General features: G+C 40.2%; 2 protein-coding genes across 13 annotated transcripts in view; both read right to left on the reverse strand.

Annotated features, from left to right (window-relative positions):
* LOC108629769 (prominin-like protein) overlaps positions 1-13,593 on the reverse strand; it is a 49,469-nt gene extending 35,876 nt beyond the window's left edge. For all 12 annotated transcript variants that reach the window (XR_001916858.2, XR_003389768.1, XM_018032627.2 and 9 more), the window contains exon 1: positions 13,213-13,593. Coding sequence is in view for 10 of the 12 variants with exons in the window: in XM_018032627.2 (XP_017888116.1) it covers positions 13,213-13,543 (331 nt within the window). In the remaining 2 variants the exon portion in view is untranslated. The remainder of the gene's footprint in view (positions 1-13,212) is intronic.
* Positions 13,594-14,891: 1,298 nt separating this feature from the next.
* LOC108629732 (uncharacterized) overlaps positions 14,892-20,275 on the reverse strand; it is a 13,040-nt gene continuing 7,656 nt past the window's right edge. The window contains exons 8-11 of the mRNA XM_026817558.1: positions 19,880-20,182; positions 19,440-19,622; positions 16,995-19,359; positions 14,892-16,636 (exon numbers count right to left, since the gene is read on the reverse strand). Of these exons, the coding sequence (XP_026673359.1) occupies positions 16,501-16,636; positions 16,995-19,359; positions 19,440-19,622; positions 19,880-20,182 (2,987 nt within the window). The 3' untranslated portion in view covers positions 14,892-16,500. The remainder of the gene's footprint in view (positions 16,637-16,994; positions 19,360-19,439; positions 19,623-19,879; positions 20,183-20,275) is intronic.

A 20,275-nucleotide genomic window follows, 5' to 3' on the forward strand; every position in this document is an offset into this window, starting at 1 on the left:
ACGAGTAAATGTAGCTCTATTAACGAGGCACGCAACAACCGATTCGTTCCAACCGGCTGACAAATCAGAGGAACATTTCCATCACCAAACGAGCTCTCGTATCGGCGGCAATAAACGTAAAACCGATTAAATACGCAAACTCGGCGTGGAGCATCAAGGCGAGGCGAATAAACGGCTAAGTGTCCGAAGAAAAAGAGCGGCAATAAAGACAATGGTCTTAATAAAAAGAGCCAGAGGAGGAGGAGGGAGGGAAGAAGGGTGACCGTTCCCCCCATGGAGAATCGGGCGCAGCTGTCGGGAACGGAGACTTTACACGCTACTTATTTAATGAATGTGAGAATACGCGACGGGCACAATGGGACGCCGCGCCGCCGGCTGCGCGTGGGCGTGTGTTAAAACGTAAGCGTGCACGAGGGTAGAAGAGTAACGATTTTAGCAGAGCCAGCAAGCCTGCGTCCGCCCTGGTGGAAAGGACTCCGTCGGCTCTCGCTGACGAGTGCTGTTTTCCTACCGCGTGACTCATGTACCCACGCGAGTGCGCGCGTGCACAAATTCGATAATAAAGCCGGCGAACTTTCAGCGAAACGTGCGTAAAACCGTAACGAAACGGGAGACTTCGCGACGTGCGTTCCTCGCGGTTCAATTGGTTCGTAATAAGGAAAAGGGAGCAATGAGACATTCTTTGACCGGGGATTATGTCTAAGTTCCACTTAACGGATGCAACGCTCTAGGATTTTATTAATGCCAATGATGTAAGAAGAAATTTTTTTTATAGAAGAAATTAAGAAGAAATTTTTTTTATATGATAAGAGGAAGTAATAAAAAATAAGGCTGTAAACTTTGCGGACTTGCAAGCGGAAAAATAATACCGCAATTTGTAAAACTTCGTAGTAGTTCGTGAAGGGAGACCATTAAACTTGAGCATAAAATACTTAAGACGGGAGTTGCAAATTTTACGACGCCGTTTGTTTCCAAAAATCGTTCCCAGTAGAACACGTCCGGAGGAGAAGAAACCCTGTCACATACGGGACCTCCTTTGCATTATGCATTTTCACTTTCACTCTGCAACTCTGAATGCGAGTCGTCGAAGAATTTCAGGAGGACTGCGGAGCACATGCTCCTCCGGATGCGGCTCGACATTTTTACCAGCTAAGAAGCGGCCCGAGAATTTTTTATCCGTGCAATTCGAGGCGGATGAAAAAAAATCGCGGGAGTGCGACGGTTTTTGGCCCGTGTCGCTTAATCGGCGATCAGGAGGCCCGTTCAACTCCGGATTTCCAGCGGAGATTGCACAGGCTGCAGCCGAGTGTGGGCCAATTGCATTGGCGTACAATCACGCTCGTAAGTTAACGATTATTATAGAATGAAACGAAGTGAATAAATAATGATAAATAGTTTCTTAAAGAAGGTAAACTTGGTATTATATAGAAATTCATATCAAATTTTATAATTTTTAATTAAATCTTGCCAGGCCTCATTGAGATCTTATATCAATTTTTGTCTACTAACTATTTTCTGAATAATCTTAATACTTATCAACGATTAATCTCTCTTGCCCTTGAAGAATCTTAAGAATATCAATTTATTTATTCAAACATTTCGTGCAGTACTCAGGTTCCTAAGATTTTAACAGGGAGTGTACACGTGTGTGCATCGAGTGTCGGGCATGCACTCGCTTGTATGCACCTGCGAGACACATGTTGTGTGCAAGGTTTGCCAGAGAAAAGAGGAAGAAGAAGAAGAAGAGATGGGAACTGTTTCTTCTAATAAAATTTCCAGCAGCATCCACGAAACAAAAAGAAATGTCAAGACATGATATACTTTATCAAATTAAATGCAACTGCATGAAGAAGAACTTGACTAATAATTTGCATCCAATACTAAATGATTAATATCTGATTGTATCATGAATTTAATAACTGTATTAATATTGTGTCAATATAAGATTGTACCAATCGAATGAAAATTGCAACCATGCAAATAATTCTACTGCTTCCACAGATTTATTGAGCAATGCAATAAATGAATAGTTCGGAGGCGCATATTTTTATTTACAGATCCGGTATGTACCTTTTAAAGTTAGCACCGTGAACAAACAGTGTTCGGAGATCGGAACAGTAATATTTTATTACACGATCCGATATCGAGCTCCATTTCGACATATGTGCATATACCGCGTCACAGACACACATACACACACGATATATGATATTCACATACTTTTCTGATGGTACATAAGACGAGTGTCACGTTTATTTATTGTTTACTGAAAGCACACGAGTGCAGCACTCGGTACGTGCGACATGGGGGTGCAACGAAATGAAAATAGAACGGATCGAAGATGTTTTCCAAGCTGTGTAACGCAGGTGCTCCGACCTTTTGCCAAACGATTTCTCCCGTGCTTATTTCCTTCCTACCGTTAGCTGACCCCTTGACACCCGCCCACTGTCTTCCTATAATTGCGTCCACGTAGACTATAGTACATACATATGTTCATTCTTAAATGCATTATATTACAGAAACGATGATATATACAATTTTCCAGATTAAGTACTATTTTGTTCATGGCTACATATGTATTAGTCATTGTGTCTATAAATGGTAAGGCAAATATGGGGAATAGGAGGGAAAAAGTTTATGGATAGTTTTAAATGAAGAATGTTTATGTTTGAATATTTATCAATAGGAATTTGCTGTATGGAGAGGAAATATGGGGTTTCAGAGAATGGAAGATGTTAGAAGTTTTAATATAATACATAAAATAGGATTTAGGATTAGGTTTATGTTCGGGTCGGTTATGTGATATGTCAGGTTTATAGCGATGGGAGGGCCAGTGATATAGAAAATAAGAATGAGAACGACAAAATCACGGTGCTAGCTCAGACAAAGAGCATTTAGATGCGAAAACGAAATAAGGAAGAGAGTTGTTACAACAATGTACGAGGGAAAATGAAAAAGGGGAACGAAGTCTCAAAGGGGAAGAGAAGAATATTTGAAGAGGAATGAGTTGAGTCAGGCAAGTTTCGAGTGGAGTATTAGTCAAGGGTAGGAAAAAATGTTAAGTAAAGGAAACAGGGAGATGCAATTACAAGCGCAATATAAGAAAATACAAGGTTCCAGGCATAACGTGAAATATAATTCTATAATTTAATTAGGTTGTCATTTGGATAGAGATGGAAAACAGAGGAGTCAGGAATTAATTATGAGAGCTAAGTATGGAAGATGCGAATAAGTACTGGATGAGTGAGTAACAAAGAGAATGCATAATATACAAAAGAGGTTTGGGAAATATAAAACACTGGCTAGAGGAACGTAAAGGAATGGAGGACAGTAGTATAAGCTTAGAAGAAATTTTTGTGGAAATAAATAATAAATTGGTTAAGAAGAGTAAAAAGAAAGAAGAAAGAAGAAAGAGAAAAATAATAGAATGCGATTTTGGAGGAACCAAAGATACGAAATGGAGTAAGATAAAGAAAAATAAATATTAAATTCCACTGCTTAAGTAAACAAATGTAAATAATTGTTCAGTATAAGATATGATGTAGATACTGCGGATGGAGAGGTGTATGAGCGTTAAGGTAAACATTAAATTTTGTACAATTTTCATTTTGTACTCGATAGACAAAAATTTGAATAAATATATCTATTTACCAGAATTGAAATACTTCGGAATCTAAATTCCAAGTGGATCTGGCAATCGATATTGTTTCTAGTAAATGAATACCCTAAGTCCTAAGTCCTCAGAACAATTGACCCAAATATTTAATATGGTACATCACAATATTCGCAGTCTTTTAATGTCTAATTGTAACTAATAAAAAGTCTAATTTCATGCATTCTAAAACAATTTTTCTAGAAAGAACTAGTTTCAAATTGAAAGTCCGACGGCCGAGCAAACCGGGAAAGTAATTGTGCAAGCGTAACGGTTTTCCGCGATGGAAAATCGGTTCCTTTTTATTAAAGAAAGGACTCGGGCCGTCAGGGTGCTGTGAACCTAGGCAGGACACGTCTGACAGTTTAATAGAGGTCGATCCGGAGCACGGCTTCGCGCTGGATTTACGGGAAACGATTTCATCGGACCTGTCGCGTAGAGTTCAAGCGGGAAAGGAGGCCGAGGCGGGAGTGGAAGCCGAAAGTAACGAAGCGCGAGATCGCGGCGACAAAGAGAGACGTTAATGAGCCAGACGATGACGCCGGAATTGAATTCGATGCAGCGCCGAGCGCACAAACGGCCAATCGTCGTAGAATTCTACTGTAACCTACTATGATTTCTCTTTGTCCGAGACTAAATAGTCGATTCGACGATAGGTCAGGAAACAAAATGCTAATACCTTGCCAATTTGTTCTTATTAAAACAAAATTGTTATTAGATTACTTTTAACTATAATGTAGCATATTATATATAATTCTAAACTGGATAGTTAATTCATTAATAAAATGCTAATGCCTTACCTAGCTGCTTTTCCTAAAACATTTTTTAATAATCAAACAATTGTTACGAGGTCACTTTCAATTATAATGCAAGGGAACTGTGTTTAAATCAAGCTCCTCATTTTCGATAATTGAAGTTTAACGGGGTTTTTCTTGAACGATTCTTGGACGATCATGTAACTATGCCAATGCAATTTCTAAATAGGTTTTCTACGTTTATCTATCAATCGCGTAGGTCGTTGTACGTCGATATACGAGCACGATTTCATCATCACGCCGCGCGTTCCGATCAAATTTATAGCCTCTGAAACGTAAGTGCTTTATATTAGAGTTACAAGTTTTATGTCATAGACCAGTTTAAGTACGTAATATAAGGAATCATATTGGAACTTCATTTAAACATTGTGATAGAAGGATAATTCATAATTCTATTATTCATGCCTTTATTAAGAAGCTGTCATTCGTTAACTGTTTAGCACATGCGATATTAATTTCTTAAAAGTTTATATTTAACCACGTGAATGAACTAAATAAATGATTCGCCTTGAACCAGTCGTCTCACTGGGACATTGTCCCCTATTTTTTCCATCTCGAGCCTTGAATCGTATCAGAAATCTGTTTAATAATCGGAAGGAAGTGTTACAATTTTAAATCCAATGTTTCACCAGTAGACAACCGGTTTTTTTTTCTCTCAGGACGGGCGGTGTCATCGCTCAACCTTTCTGTATTCTGGAGACGAGACTGAACTTTCAACGTCTCACTCGAAATCCACTAATTACCGAGTCGCCGGCGAGTGCGAGATTAAATTTTGTCTAACTACCGTGCAGCCAGTGAAATATCCTGTGTCTAATTAAAAACGCGGGTCTCGTGTCAACCGCGGATATTAATTCCCGCGTAATTCGTCAAAATTTCAGCACCATCCGAAATAATGGATATTCAAATGAGCCATTCCCGTTTCTAATAAAAATGATCGAGCTTAATTTAATACCCGAGGGAATTTCGTCACAAAAATTGAGACACGAATCAGAAGGAATTATGTACAGCTATAAATCTACGTCCTGAAAGGATAAAATCTGAGTAGATTCTCATTTAAATAAAACGGCATGGTATTTTTAACTGGAAAATACTTGACGAATCCTTTGTGATATAAAACTTGGAGAAAAAATTCGCCCGTTAGCGGAGGAGACGGAAAAGTATGGGTTCTAGAAAAACGTAAAAAAATGTTGAACCGACGGGAACTATTCGCGTACATGAGGAATAATAAATCAAACTTTCCCGACGGGCATCTAACTTCAATTTCATTTCCGCAGTGCCCCTACGGGCTATCATTTTTTTTTTTGTTAACCGAGACGGAAAAGACTCCCATTTCCTCTTGCGAAAAATGTAATCAAACATAATATTAAAGGAAATTAAGGTAATGAAGAAGAATTAACGAACATTTAATTAAGTTTCCATAGTACTTCAATACGAAAATTTAATATCTGAAAGAATTTAGCATTTAATTAAAGAATATTAAATTACGCCATACATGTGAAACAAAAATAGGGGAATGATTGTCTTTATTTTTAATTAAATATTAATCTAGCGTAAAACATTTATTATAATACAGACAGTTTCTAACAATCACGTGACAAATTATTTGCAGGTGATTCTAGGTTTCAATTAGATATTCTGTTTGATCAGTTTTTGTTTACCCCGAATACTACGGTACGTACTATTACTACTATATGTATACTACTAGCTAGCTAACAACTGTTTGGACGGTATAAGCTGCGATTTACCCCAGCTAGGCTGCACGCGTAAACCTCTCAGCAGGGTTTCGTCGGGAACCCCTGTGTTCCGTGCATGTCGTCGTCTCGGTTTGATTCCAACCCCCTTGAATTGTTCCCGACTGCAATAACTACTCGAGCAACAATATAATTGAAACTTGAAGCTGCGTTCCCCGACTGTCAAGCTGTTTCCTTTAATTAATTTCTGAAACCCTTGCCCCGTTTTAGTTTCTTGTTACATCGATCAAATCTCCGCCTTACGTAGAGATCAACTTTCAAGTAGAATAAAATAAAAATAGATTAAATCCTTTTGAATGAGCCTTCAGTACGATTGAATTGATTATGAATAAGAATGTCCAAATATACAATTGGATGAAAGTGGAAATATTGTCTTATTGGAAATACTTTCACTCTCAATCGACAACTTCGGAATTGTTTCCTAATTAAACATTGAAGCGGAACGAGGCTGAGACCGATCGATCGGTTTCCAGACGACCACGCGAAATGGTCACAAGACGCATTCCGCTACAGTCGAAAGGACCGCGACTCGGTTTCTACGATTCGGCCACGAATCAATCCTGCATCCCGTCTCCATTGTCTCTGATCAACGAATTACTTTCACGGGATCGAAATACAGCGATAACGTTCTGGAGCTTATTCTACTTATCAACGGGTTTCGTTATTTCGTTTCAAATTGCGTCTAATGAATTGATCAGAAACTTTCGACACATGTTGCATTCTTTAACGAAATGACACACCGTATTATTATTGACATCTTTCATATCTGTATTATTTCATAAACGCTCGATTAGTAAATGATAATAGAAGGTGAACTACAAATTATAATCAGTGGAGATTACTCTGTTATTAGCAGTCAGATTGAAAATCTTTTTATCAAATATAGCATGCATTCAAGAGAGCTTACATCAGTGGAAATTACTGTTTTCTATTTTTTGCAAATACACCTAAATTAAGATAAAAGTTGTGTTACGATATTTAATAAATTCATCTTGAAATCCTGTAGCTGATGTAAAACGATTGTATGTGTATTTGTAAAAAATTGACGATGACCTTAAGAAATCATGAGTATTCCTTAACGAAATTACACACCGTATTATTATTCATATCTTTCATATCTGTATTATTTCGCAAACGCTCGATTAAATGCTAATAGAAGGTGAACTACAAATTATAATCAGTGGAGATTACTCTGTTATTAGCAGTCAGATTGAAAATCTTTTTATCAAATATAGCATGCATTCAAGAGAGCTTACATCAGTGGAAATTACTGTTTTCTATTTTTTGCAAATACACCTAAATTAAGATAAAAGTTGTGTTACGATATTTAATAAATTCGTTTTGAAATCCTGTAGCAGATAGACGTAAAACGATTGTATGTGTATTTGTAAAAAATTGACGATGACCTTAAGAAATCATGAAAAAAATTTGACAAAAGATTTGTTATAATCATATATTATAGTGTATTATACGTGAATTGTATATAGTAGATGTTACATAATGATTATAACAAATCTTTTGTCAAATCTTTTTCATGATTTCTTAAGGTCATCGTCAATTTTTTACAAATACACATACAATCGTTTTACATCAGCTACAGGATTTCAAGATGAATTTATTAAATATCGTAACACAACTTTTATCTTAATTTAGGTGTATTTGCAAAAAATAGAAAACAGTAATTTCCACTGATCACCCTGTATACGCTGTATTATTTGTTTAAAGAATTCTTAACAATACTTCTGAAGAATTGTTTACAATGAGTGCAAATACATGAATCATTCTGTCTGTCGAAACTTTTAATCAAAGTTCTTTATATCCATTGATTAAAATCGATAAACATAAATGAGTAATTAGTAACCTTCTACAGTACAAGTACTGATCTTTTCTCAATGGAATCGAAGAATCTTATCAATCACCATTCAATGAAAAAGTAATCATATTTTCTCTAATCGAACTATTTTTTCCATGTAATTTTATCGTTTAAACGACTCAGACGATAGGATAGTGACTATCAGATAGTCGAGATAGATAAACGAGAGAAGTTCGAAAAGGTAAACGAATAATTGGCAAGCTGCAAATTGAGTTGCATAATTTCCCCTCTAATCTAAACAGTTTTAAAAGTGGCTTATCGACATTTTATCTAATTGTAGCCAGCCACTCCGAGATGAGATTACCAAATCTCTAATCTACTAATTGTGCGCCCCCCGGGGAACTATTTTTAAGTAGATAATTTTAAACAGAATTTCGAATATCACGTCTCGCATTGGAGTCACAGAAAATTTCCAATTCTCGGCCCGGCGTACGTTGCATATCGAGGTCTGCATCGCATCAGCGGCGCGGCTCGTGTATAAATCACCCCAACAACTTTTCATCCCGGCTCTCTGCACGTCGCGCATTTCCGAACGAACCGGCCGGAACTTTCTCTCATTTTTAGCTCCGCACGGTGCGACCGGCAACAGATTGAAGCCCCAGGAATTTCGATAGACCGTTATCAAAGATAAATTGCGAGCGACCGGAGACCGCCGAAATTAAAATCGAAACAACGAGGAACTCGGTAAATGGCACGCGGCAAACATTAACAACAACACATTACAGGCTCCTTGTACTAAATTCACAAATAATTCTCAAAAAAAATTCATACGTTAATATCTGAGGGTTGGTTAAAATTTTTGTTCCGAAATATGTATTTTCCAAAATTATTATAGTATAATTCTTCTATGTATGAATTAAGTCAGTAGAAATACGGATGAGGATTAAATAATTTCAAACGAACGAGAAACCAGGAATTGTAAGGGTGGCGAACTTATCAGAGTTCTGGGTACAAATATTGAATAGTAACTTGTTCGACTTCTGGCATAGTTAGTAAAACAGGTCGACTTATGATTCCAGATAAATGAATTTGCTCGAGTTCTCTGTAACGATCTAATCACTGCAGCAAATATTGATATAAACACTAGAACATTATCTGAAGACAAAAATGAGTCTACAACTATAATACACAACGTGAATACCAACAAATCCATACTATAACATACGAACTATGTTATTATATAGGTTTGCCTTCTTTACTTCCACCGTTTTTTTTTTTTTTTAATCGAGGCTTTGTTATGAAAAAGTGGTTACATTTACGATTCAAAGTATTGTCCATCGCTGGCCACTACTTTGTCCCATCTTTCGGACAGCGGACGAATCCCGAGTCAAAAAAACTGATCATCTTTTGAGGCGATCCTCGAATCGATCCAATTTTTTACTTTTTCATAGGAACGGAAGTGCTGGTCAGTCAGGCCGTGTGCCATTGATGGAAACAAATGATAGTCAGAGGGAGCAACGTCTGGAGAATTCGGCGGATGGGATAGGACTTCCCATTTGAGCATTTTTAAGTATGTTTTGACCTGTTTTGCAACATGTGGTCGAGCGTTGTCATGCTGCAAAATCACTTTATCGTGTCTATCGATGTATTACGACCGTTTGTCTTTCAATGCTCGGCTCAAACGCATTAATTGTTTTCGATACGGATCGCCTGTGATTGTTTCAGTCGGTTTTAGTAGCTCATAATACACTACGCCGAGCTAGTCCTATCAAATACAGAGTCGTGAATATTCCGAAATAATAAATAATACGGAATTGAAATCAATACCACGAGGATGCTCAATTATTTTCGATAAAATTCTCTATTTTTTTGAAGATATTAAAATTCGTCAAAAGTGGTTACATTTACGATTCAAAGTATTGTCCATCGCTGGCCACTACTTTGTCCCATCTTTCGGACAGCGGACGAATCCCGAGTCAAAAAAACTGATCATCTTTTGAGGCGATCCTCGAATCGATCCAATTTTTTACTTTTTCATAGGAACGGAAGTGCTGGTCAGTCAGGCCGTGTGCCATTGATGGAAACAAATGATAGTCAGAGGGAGCAACGTCTGGAGAATTCGGCGGATGGGATAGGACTTCCCATTTGAGCATTTTTAAGTATGTTTTGACCTGTTTTGCAACATGTGGTCGAGCGTTGTCATGCTGCAAAATCACTTTATCGTGTCTATCGATGTATTACGACCGTTTGTCTTTCAATGCTCGGCTCAAACGCATTAATTGTTTTCGATACGGATCGCCTGTGATTGTTTCAGTCGGTTTTAGTAGCTCATAATACACTACGTCGAGCTGGAATTGAAATCAATACCACAAGGATGCTCAATTATTTTCGATAAAATTCTCTATTTTTTTGAAAATAATAAAATTCGTCATTTAATTTAGTAATTACATATTTCTTTATAGTCATTACTTTGTAAGTTGCTGATAACTTTGATCGTCGTTTTAAACGACTGATAACTTTGATCGTCGTTTTAAACATTCAATAACAAAGAAAACGAGTCCAATTATGAAAACAATACACGTGGGATTCGAAAGCGTCGATTCGTCTATTCCGATAGACACAAAAGCAAATTACTCGACGAGTTGGATTTAGAACGTGACAGAAGGAATCGGTCATCTGCAATAACGGAAGGTCACTGGAAAGTCTCAAGAAATTGCGAAAAAAAAATAAGCGAAGACAAAACGTCGGTCGCCTGGCTCATGAAACAATAACTGCTAATAAAACGCAATTGCACATGGCGCGGAAGTAATAGAAGCATCTCTGCCTGGCCAATAAAACTTCTGATCCATTTGTCCCTACCAAAACGATAAAAGGTATCTGCGAAACCGTGTACCGAGTATTCGGACAGTTAACAAAATCTGGAACCAAGAAACTGACAAATAAACACGTCTTGAAATCGAATTGCATTTTTTATACTACATTAATTAATAAAGAGATATTTAAATTATTATTGTTATAATTTCGGTTTTACACATTATAATTCTTATTAATTTTGTGGATAACATTAACCTTCTGCCTTATCGCTATCGGAGTCCACGTCTTTAAACAGCGTGTTCACATATTTTAATTAAGAACATCTGCAACGTCCTCTCAGCTGTCTACACAGTTGCACGCTCAGCATTTGCCCGGAATTAAATATTAGAAAATTCAGGTGTTCAAAAATTTGTGTACCGCGCGTCGCCACGTATGCATAATTCGCGCGCTCGTTAACCCGCTTCCAGTGGATAAATATACATTAAAAAGGCGGCCGCGAGTCGCGTACCAGGGGAGACACTCGTCACGAACTATTAAACAGAAAATCGGCTGCTTCTAGCCTGGAAGCGATTCGAGCGTGGATCCGCGCTATCATAATTTCTGCGACTCGACCGAGTGGCTATACAACGGACGACTCTCACGTGCCAGCATAAATCTGCGCACGAATCGACATCCTCGATCGGCGAGTAAGAAATCTAGCGTCCGGTGTAAGTAAGGCTATCGATCAATCTTTATCAATTGCAGCTATAATTTCAGCAGAGACTGTGTGTGTATTATCGTAGGCGTGATGTTAAAATGGCCTGAATCGAGTCAATCATTTTTTTCAATCACTAAGATGGGCTTTAAAATACGTCTTATTAATGCAAGGAAATCAAGAGACATGAAGACGATCAATTTTTAAAACCAATTGATATTGATTAAAGACTAGGATTCGAAGCAAAATGGTTCTACCAGAAAGCTTGTATAAACTGAAACTATAACGTGAAAATCTGTCTGAACTAATTTTAAATTCAGGACTCGTTGGTGCTCCCGAGGTTGGGTGGCATTTTAATCGATACTCGGAGCAAACGAAACGCAAATTGAGAGTCGCTGTTGTCAGGTTTAATAAACGGATCATCGACAGGCAGCTCTCTTTGCCTTGTCGATGCTCTTCCGGAACGGAAGGGTAGCGGCGAACGTCTGACGAGAACGAGAATAGAGGGAAAAAGCATTGGAAAAGAGCTGAATGAAACGCGACGTCAAAGTGTGTTAGACGATGACGAACGCTCGCCCGCTATCAACTTCCTGTTAGAATTGATATAGATGCGCTGCAGGGCCCTGTTCCTATGTTAAACGCGACGAAAGGGTCATTGATCCGGATAGTTCAGCCTGTTATCGTCTTTTTTCCTCTACGATCGACACAGTTTCATGTGCTGTTGATTATTTTAACTCCTCGAGCATCTGCACGATCCAGGAACGAGACGGAGTGTCAAGAAATTCAGAGATCCGGGATTTACCAACAGAAAATTCGGAAATGGCAAAATTTTCACGTAAATGAACACAGTGACGTTGTTTGCTGTGTGATTATGGATCGTGATATCCTTTTTCTGTCACTCCTGTGAGAAAATCGCAAAATAATCGTAAACGCGGCAAATACGGACCGAATAAGTTCGTTTATGATAGGAAGAACGTGAGACGTTTTCTTTTTCATAACGTAAAAGGAATCTTTCCTTCTACGAATTTCGTGTCTATCCGCGCTTACGGAAGCACAGGAGATACGATTAAATTAGATAAACGTTCTTATATGTTTGATATACCATTGCGAATTTATTAACGAAATATGTACTAACCGATGACCAGTCTGAAATTTGCCAATGGTAAACACGAGCCCTTATCAAATTTCTCTATTAACGAAATCCATAGAATTCCGAAAGTGAGCATGAAAATGTTTAAATGAACTGTTCTCAATAATTTAATTTTACAAATATTAATCAATAAAATTTTATTTTTTCTGCAGCAATTTCGAATGGGATGTAATGATTTTCCAATATCAGATACAAAATAAATAATCTTATTAATCTACATCTATACAGATTCGCAATTTTCAATCTAAAAGGACACAACGATATCGAATACTTCTCCGAGATATCTATGCTCAGTTTATAAGTACTTCCACTGCATATCGCGATGGATTTAGTTTTACCGCGACGGTTTTTTGACAGCGATCTGTCTGTTTACCAACAAGCGGCCGGCCATTTTCGAGACCGCGCGGTGCAGGGCGTAACCAAGGCCGCCAAGGTAAAATCTGTCCCTAACCCCTACCAATCTCTGACTGCTGTCGCCGCTGTCCAAAATAAAGCGATACAGAATCGGGAAGAGTGGACTCACCCTCGGGATACGCCTGCTTGTTCTGCACGAAGTCGATGAACATGTTCGTCACGTTGTACAGCTGTCCCATGCCCTTGGGGTCGAACTTCGTGGTGGCGTTGTAGGGCAGCCCGTACGTGTTCACCGTCGTGTAGTTCAACGCCTGCGATGCCATTATCACGTTCAGCTGCCGGTCGAGGTCCTGGCTGATGCCACGCATCCGATTCGACAACGACTCCTCGCAGTTAACACGGGACACCAGTAAAACGGCGAGCAGCCAGAGAACCGCGAATCCATTGTGACACAACGTAACGGCGTTTGGCCGAGATACGCGAGGTAACACCGCAACCATTGTTCAGCGACCTGCGCCGGGGACGCGCCGCTACGAACTGACTGTTCGTGTTCGGCCCGTTCCGGCGGCACGCGGAATCGAACTCCCCACCATAACCCGTCACGTCGCACCGTGTCACTTGGTTCTCGGTCCGCCCGTTCCTATCGTTCAACGACCTCGTCTTCTCACTCGATTTCTTTAGTTTATTTAATTCGATACAACTATCTCGAATTCAACTGTTTGTGCGGAAATTATTCTTATGTCTCACTCGAATATACTTATTCTCCTATTCTATTTTCTGTAATCTTACAGATCTGTACGTCCCTTCTACAAATTATCTATTAATCTGTAATCGTCTCTACACAATTCATTTATAATTGTATCGTTCTTCGTGTCACAGTATTTTATAATTGAAATGTAACCTACTTACTCAATTTCATCGAAACATTTTAATTCTGACCTCCACCTCAATCTTCACCTATGTCACTGGATGTTTATATCAATTAATTCCCTTCGAGCTGTCAATATAATTAAAGTACGACACTAATTACTTAAATATGTAAAATTATTTCGTTCACGTTTGGAACGGAGGTTGATCCTCGCGGTCAAATGCGATTGGTCTACATTCTCCAATCCTGAAGATGAACGCAGAGACGGAATTATTCCCGCAAGTTTGAAACGGTATCCTTGTCACTTCATCGTAGAAGATCGTATTCTTAATTAGCTAGTGTTACAAGCCCTTTCTTACGATGATTGTTTTCCTGCGGTAATTATAGGCAAAGCTGCAGCAACTATAAATTGCCGTGAGAATCGTGGCGTATCTTGCACCGTGTAAAACTTGCTTCTCCTTTCATCGCGAATACAATGTAATTAATTTAATCAAACAAACAAGACAACATTCTTAGACTGTTTAATCTTTCTATAATAATAGTTCATACGGTGAAGATTATGACTTTCGTCTGAACTCCGAAGTCTCATTGTCCTATTAGTGATAAATTATACTACTTTATTTTATCAGAATCTATAACGTTTTGATAATCAGTATAACTCTGTGAATGATTTGACAATTTATTTAATTTCTTGCCAATTATAAATTGGTATTAATTATATAAATTGTCATCATACGGAATAATACGTGACGAGATTTCCTATCCATTTCGTGTAATAATCCTGCCTGGATTGGGTGATATGAAATGTAATCAATCTTGTGGTCTTAATAGATATTGGTTGGAGTTTGCCATTTTAGCGATATAAAATTCTTAAGTTATAATTTCGATAAATTCCAGTGCTGTCAAATGTTCCATGGAGTATATCGAAACAAAGATGTTTCCGATAAAGGAAGCGGGGAAAAAAGAATTTCAAGATGCAATAACAAGCAGTCGAGTTTTATTCGTGTCGTCCCATAACGGGCTGGCCAAGCTTTCACAGAAAGGTCCACTTTTAAAGACCAGTTTAATCGGACGGGAGAGAAAAAAGCGGGAGAGTCTACCGGCAAAAAGTGATCGGTGTAATTAAGAGGAAAGTTCCACGGTATTGGCGAGTGGAACTTAATAACGACCGCTTTCGAAACGATGGAAACATTGCCGCAATTCCCTTACGCTACGATTTCGTTATCCACGCTCGGTACACGCAAATATTGCGCGGGCGAATATATTGAAACGATCGAACGATACTGGTTCGCTTGTAACCGAGTTTCTCGTCGGTTGGATTCGGTTAACACGCAGCCAAACCGCAGGGACACTGGATCCAGGTCGTGGCATCGAAAACTACGTTTCGATCGGCCGCTGCCTGTTTTCTGGTGACCCGGAAACTGCTGCCTAGCGACCTGCTGCAGGGATCTGCCCCCCCAGGCGAAGTTTTCCCATTCATATCTTCCACCTCTCCTCTCAATACGTCATTTCCATTATCATCGACGAAACGGATTCTTTTATGTTGCTACGAAAAATTGCAGCATCCCAAAGGGTATCGATCTCCTGTTTGGTCGCCGAGCAGAAACTGAAACTTTTGACGAAGGAATGAGGGATTTCTATCTTTCTCAGGATTATCGTAGCCGAGGTAAAAACTTTTGCCAGCAGTGCTCGAAACTTGAACGACTGCTGTCTCCTTCGACGTGTTGTCTACTCGAGGGTATGTTAAAGACCGAATTTTCTCGGCGACGCGAAACAACGCGGCTGGCTCTTCGAATAATTCAGGCGGCTTTGTTCACGGGACACAACTTCCTTGGGAACTTCTTTTCCCAGCGATGAGACAGGAAACTTTCCCAACATTCCTTTGTCTACTCGGTCCGCTTTAAATAAATCATATCCGAGATTCGCGGGAATGACCGTCCGCTCCGTGTTGAGAAATCATTAAACAAGCAAACGTCAATCTGTTAAATATCCGATTCGCCTATAAATCGGAATAATTCTTAATCTGTGCGATAAATTAATGAAATTAATCATGTATACTGTTTAACAATATCCGTGTGCGATGAAAATATGATTACTCTGTTTGCCAATTTGATAACGAGCTGAGCATACTATTTTCACTATTCTATTTGGCTGCTAACGAGGTTCAATGTTTATTCTTTTCCTAATGAATGTACAGGTGCGAATTGCAATTAACGGTGCCGAGACGTGGCGTGTATGAAAAGCAGTGACACGGGCGAAGCCGTGTCTGAAAATAGTCCCGGAGTGGTTCTAGTCACTGCGGAGAGAGATACGGTTTAAAATTGGCGTAAAACTAGGCTACGTCCCACCTGGACTCTACGGCATCTCTACGCGCGGTCAATTGTTCGATCCGAATGAATCGTATATGCATAAATAACGTCGCACTATCAACCTCTTATCTCTGATTAAATCTCAAGGCTGCGAAACATCGTAATTCCTTGTACGTGGCGAAGAACAATATTCGAAGAAATAATAAATACGCGTGAGTCATTATTTAACAAAGAATTGAAACGAATCATCTGGGATTGCAAAAGATAGGAATAACAGGATTTAGGAACCGTGATATCTGAATTTAATGGGCTTAGGCAATTCTCTGGCTGCTGCGGTTTTGTCCGATGGAATTTTTGGCACCTCCGGAGCTGACGGCAAGCTCGAGTCCTCTTGTGGGTTCAACCAATGGCTCGTTCTGAAACACGAGGGAAAAGAAAAGATTGTCTTTCTGTAGGTCAAGACTTCTCTATAATAAAATTTTCAATTTTATCGAAATCGAGTATTTCAAAAATAAAACATAATTAATCGGTATTTCAAATGGATACCTCGTACGGGCAGTGATAAATTGCAACGCAATTTTATTATTGAACTTTCTCGAAACAAGCACAAAGAGATTAATATCTTGTTCAATCCCTAATAAACTATTCGGTTATCTAATGTACATAGCAATTAATATAAGATATCGTTATCACCTGCAAGCCAGCAAAGCGAATTTAAAACTGCACACGCGCGCAGAATGAACACGCGATTATGCGAGAGTAATAAAAGAATACCTGTATCTCGGAGCACCGTTTCCCAAGAATGTTTCGCCTACACCTCGATCGACGTCGTCATCATCCGCACTGTCGGATAATGCGTATCTCGTTTGATTCACGGTTGCGTCAATATCTGCGCTGCTTTCATTATTGAAGGTGGATTGGTTTTCTAAGGAAATGTCGCTAAGCTGCTTATGCCTCTCTTCACCATTGTACCTCTCTGTCTGGCTTTCCGGGTACCGATGTAACACATTTTTCTCGTAATAGTATTGACCGGGCCTCCTCACTCCGTTGTTGCCCGCCTGCGAAATCAACGGCCTGGGAATTTCGCTGGTGACTCGATTCTCCACTCTGTCGATCTCAGCCTGACTCATCGTTTCCGATGGTTCCGTCACGATAGTCACGCTGTGAATCTTAGACGGTTTCGGTCGCGTGAGAGTCTGATAAGCCTCCGGTGATCGATTAGTTTGATAACCGGGCTTGTAAACGGGAGTCGATTGATGGAAAGCGTTGCCATAATCGTGTTGATTATCATAAATGTTTGGATTTTTATCGAATTGACTCAGGCTCGGTCTCGTAGAAGAGCTGATGTAACTGTTGTGATCGATGCTTGGTTTGGTAGGTTCTCTCTGATACGTGGAAACAGTCTGCGTAGGCTTGTTACTCGACTGATAAGGGGGGCTGATTAAATAAATTTGCTGATCGGTCACCCTATCAATCGTGTTCTTATCAGGGGACACGCTAGACCATGTCGTGTAACCGTTTCCCGAATCTTTTACGACGTCTTGTTGTTTTTTATTATAACTCGATTGCTGATATTGTACTTTTTGCCAAGTGTTCGTACCGTATCCTTGATTACTATGCGGTGGAGTATTAAAAGGTTTAGAAAATTTGTGATTTTGATATTCTTGATTATCACTGGGTTGCCGATTTTCTATATAAGAAGGCCTAGATGGCAAATGATTTTGGGATCCATATCCCTGGCTGTTATGTTGGAATCGTTCATTTTCAGCATCATAAACAGGTTTGAGGTGCTGATTCTCTGAAGAACCGTAATGAGGTTTAGACTGGCTTTCATATTGTGGTTCGATCCAGGAATTTGGTCTGGACGCCTGACCCTGTGGTTTATAGTTCACCAAGTACATGTCCACTTCGTGCGGCGGCCTCTGCGTCGTCATCTTCTGGAAGTTAGTGTAGTACGTATACAACGTTGGTCTCGGACTGGACCCAGACAGATGCTCAAAGATTACGTCGTTTTCGACGTGACCTGATAGGAAACCTTGGTGCAAAGGATTAGGGTCGTTCGGATCTCTGAAAGCATATGGGCGATTGATACTCGCTAGAGGATGCGTCGTGGGAATGGGTTTCGGACCAGGCAGATAGTCCTCGGGAATCGGTGGCTGGTGTGCCTTTTGGTTTAACGAAGGATTTATCCTTATCATCGACCCGTGAATAGCGTCGTTCACGAACACGGGCGAGTTGATGGCGTTATTTTGTACGACTATAGTGACGTTATCCGGTGTGCCGATGGGTCTCTTCACGACGATCCTGTTCTTCTGAAGCACGCTCGCCTTCGGTGGTTCCATGCTCTGATAAAAGAACTTGCCTTCCTCCGTGGTTGAAACAGGTTTCGGCGTTGTCAAACCAGGTATACTGATCTTCTTCTTCACTTGATCTAAAATACCAGCCCTGCTTCTGACCTCTGCCGATCCCTCCGCCCAGAATTCTAAATTGAGTTGACCAACGACCGGATCGTTGCAAGGCAGTCGCTGATTCTTCAAGGTGTCCGCGGTTAAGAAGACGAAAGGTTGAACGGTCTCGATGTCGTCCATAGTGGTGCAGAGGACCTGGGCCAGAGTCACTCGTCTGATCTGCTGAAGCTGGCCGGGAGTGAAGCTGTTCTCCTGCTGGGAATTTTCGTACCAGAACCTGTCCCCGCGGCGCAGGTTGTTGAATTGCTGCCCGATTATACAGGCGAACGTCGGGCCCACTAAGCCGCCCTTCACCGACTTCTCCGCGAGTCCCGCGGTGAACAAGTCGATGTCCTCTACTGCCGAATAGACCAACTTAAATTTCCTCGCCGTGGACGGTGGCATCGCGGTTTCCAGATCCTCGAAGCTTCTTATGGGAGACAAACCGCAAGGCACTCGCCACTGGACGTACGGCGGGATCCCGTGATCCCTTCCTCGTTGAATGTTGATGGAAGCAAGATCCATCCCGAAGGGGAAGCTGGGAGTTTGGAACAAATGGTTGGTCAATTCTTCGCTCACGTGCTCATCTCTCCTTTGAGACGGTTGATTGATCAAACCGAGAAGGAGACGGTCCACCGATCCGGCTGTCTCTAAATTTGCCGGATTGGTCAACTCGTTGTGGATCGACACGTCTGCGAAACGAACGAGTCAAGGATATTTCAATTCCGCCAACCCGCGTTGTTTCATTGCATCTTGTTCCATGAATACTGACTATTAAATATCGGCTGATGGTTACTGTCGTACCGGACGAAGCTGCTCTGCACCAGGGAATGACCGAAACGGTAGGCAGCCGTGGAAAACTCGTTCGCTATAGTCGGATTCACAGCCGGGTCGTATCCATCGAAATAGCCTTTTTTCAGCAACTCGAGGTCGAATATTTTCATCACGTCTTGACCTAGAATGTTTCAATCGCAGCTGCTTCTATTTCCGAACCACTTTTCTCTATCTCTTAAACTTTCCGGGTACCGACTAATAACGTAGTATTAAAAACATAACGATTCCTCAAGTGTTTGAGAAACCGTAGACGAAAATAATTCTCAAAGCTTTGAAAACAATTTATAAACCGAGTTTAAGAAAAGGAAATACACAGACTTGGAAACGACAGATACGTAACGAAGTTTCAAAGGGTTAATCGAAAAAGTGACCCTTTACCGAGAACAATGGGCAGGAATTCCCTATAAGTGATATGCTGGACAACGGCGGCGACGATTCGACGGGATTCTTGAAATAGTTTCTCGTCGCTCCAGTGGGCATTCAACGCGGCGAGTTTCGTGGCTATTCTGTTGTGAAGCCTCAAAAAGGCCACGTGAAGAGACGTGAGGGCCGGCTGCTCGCCCAGGCGGCCGTCGCCAGCCCTGAAACAGCTCGTCGATAACGATCCGCGTTTGCATAGATCCGGATCGAGTTTAGGCAGTACCGGCCTGTGCGACTGTATCTTTCCGTATTGCAATAAACCTGCGAACACGATATTTCCCAAATCTAAACCATCGAAGGCTATTATGGAATTTAATATTAATAATAAATGATTTACACGTGTTAGAAGATTGA

Source organism: Ceratina calcarata, unplaced genomic scaffold (genome assembly GCF_001652005.2).
Source record: "Ceratina calcarata isolate Rehan_Ccalc_2016 unplaced genomic scaffold, ASM165200v1 scaffold586.2, whole genome shotgun sequence".
Classification (NCBI taxonomy): Eukaryota; Metazoa; Arthropoda; class Insecta; order Hymenoptera; family Apidae; genus Ceratina; species Ceratina calcarata.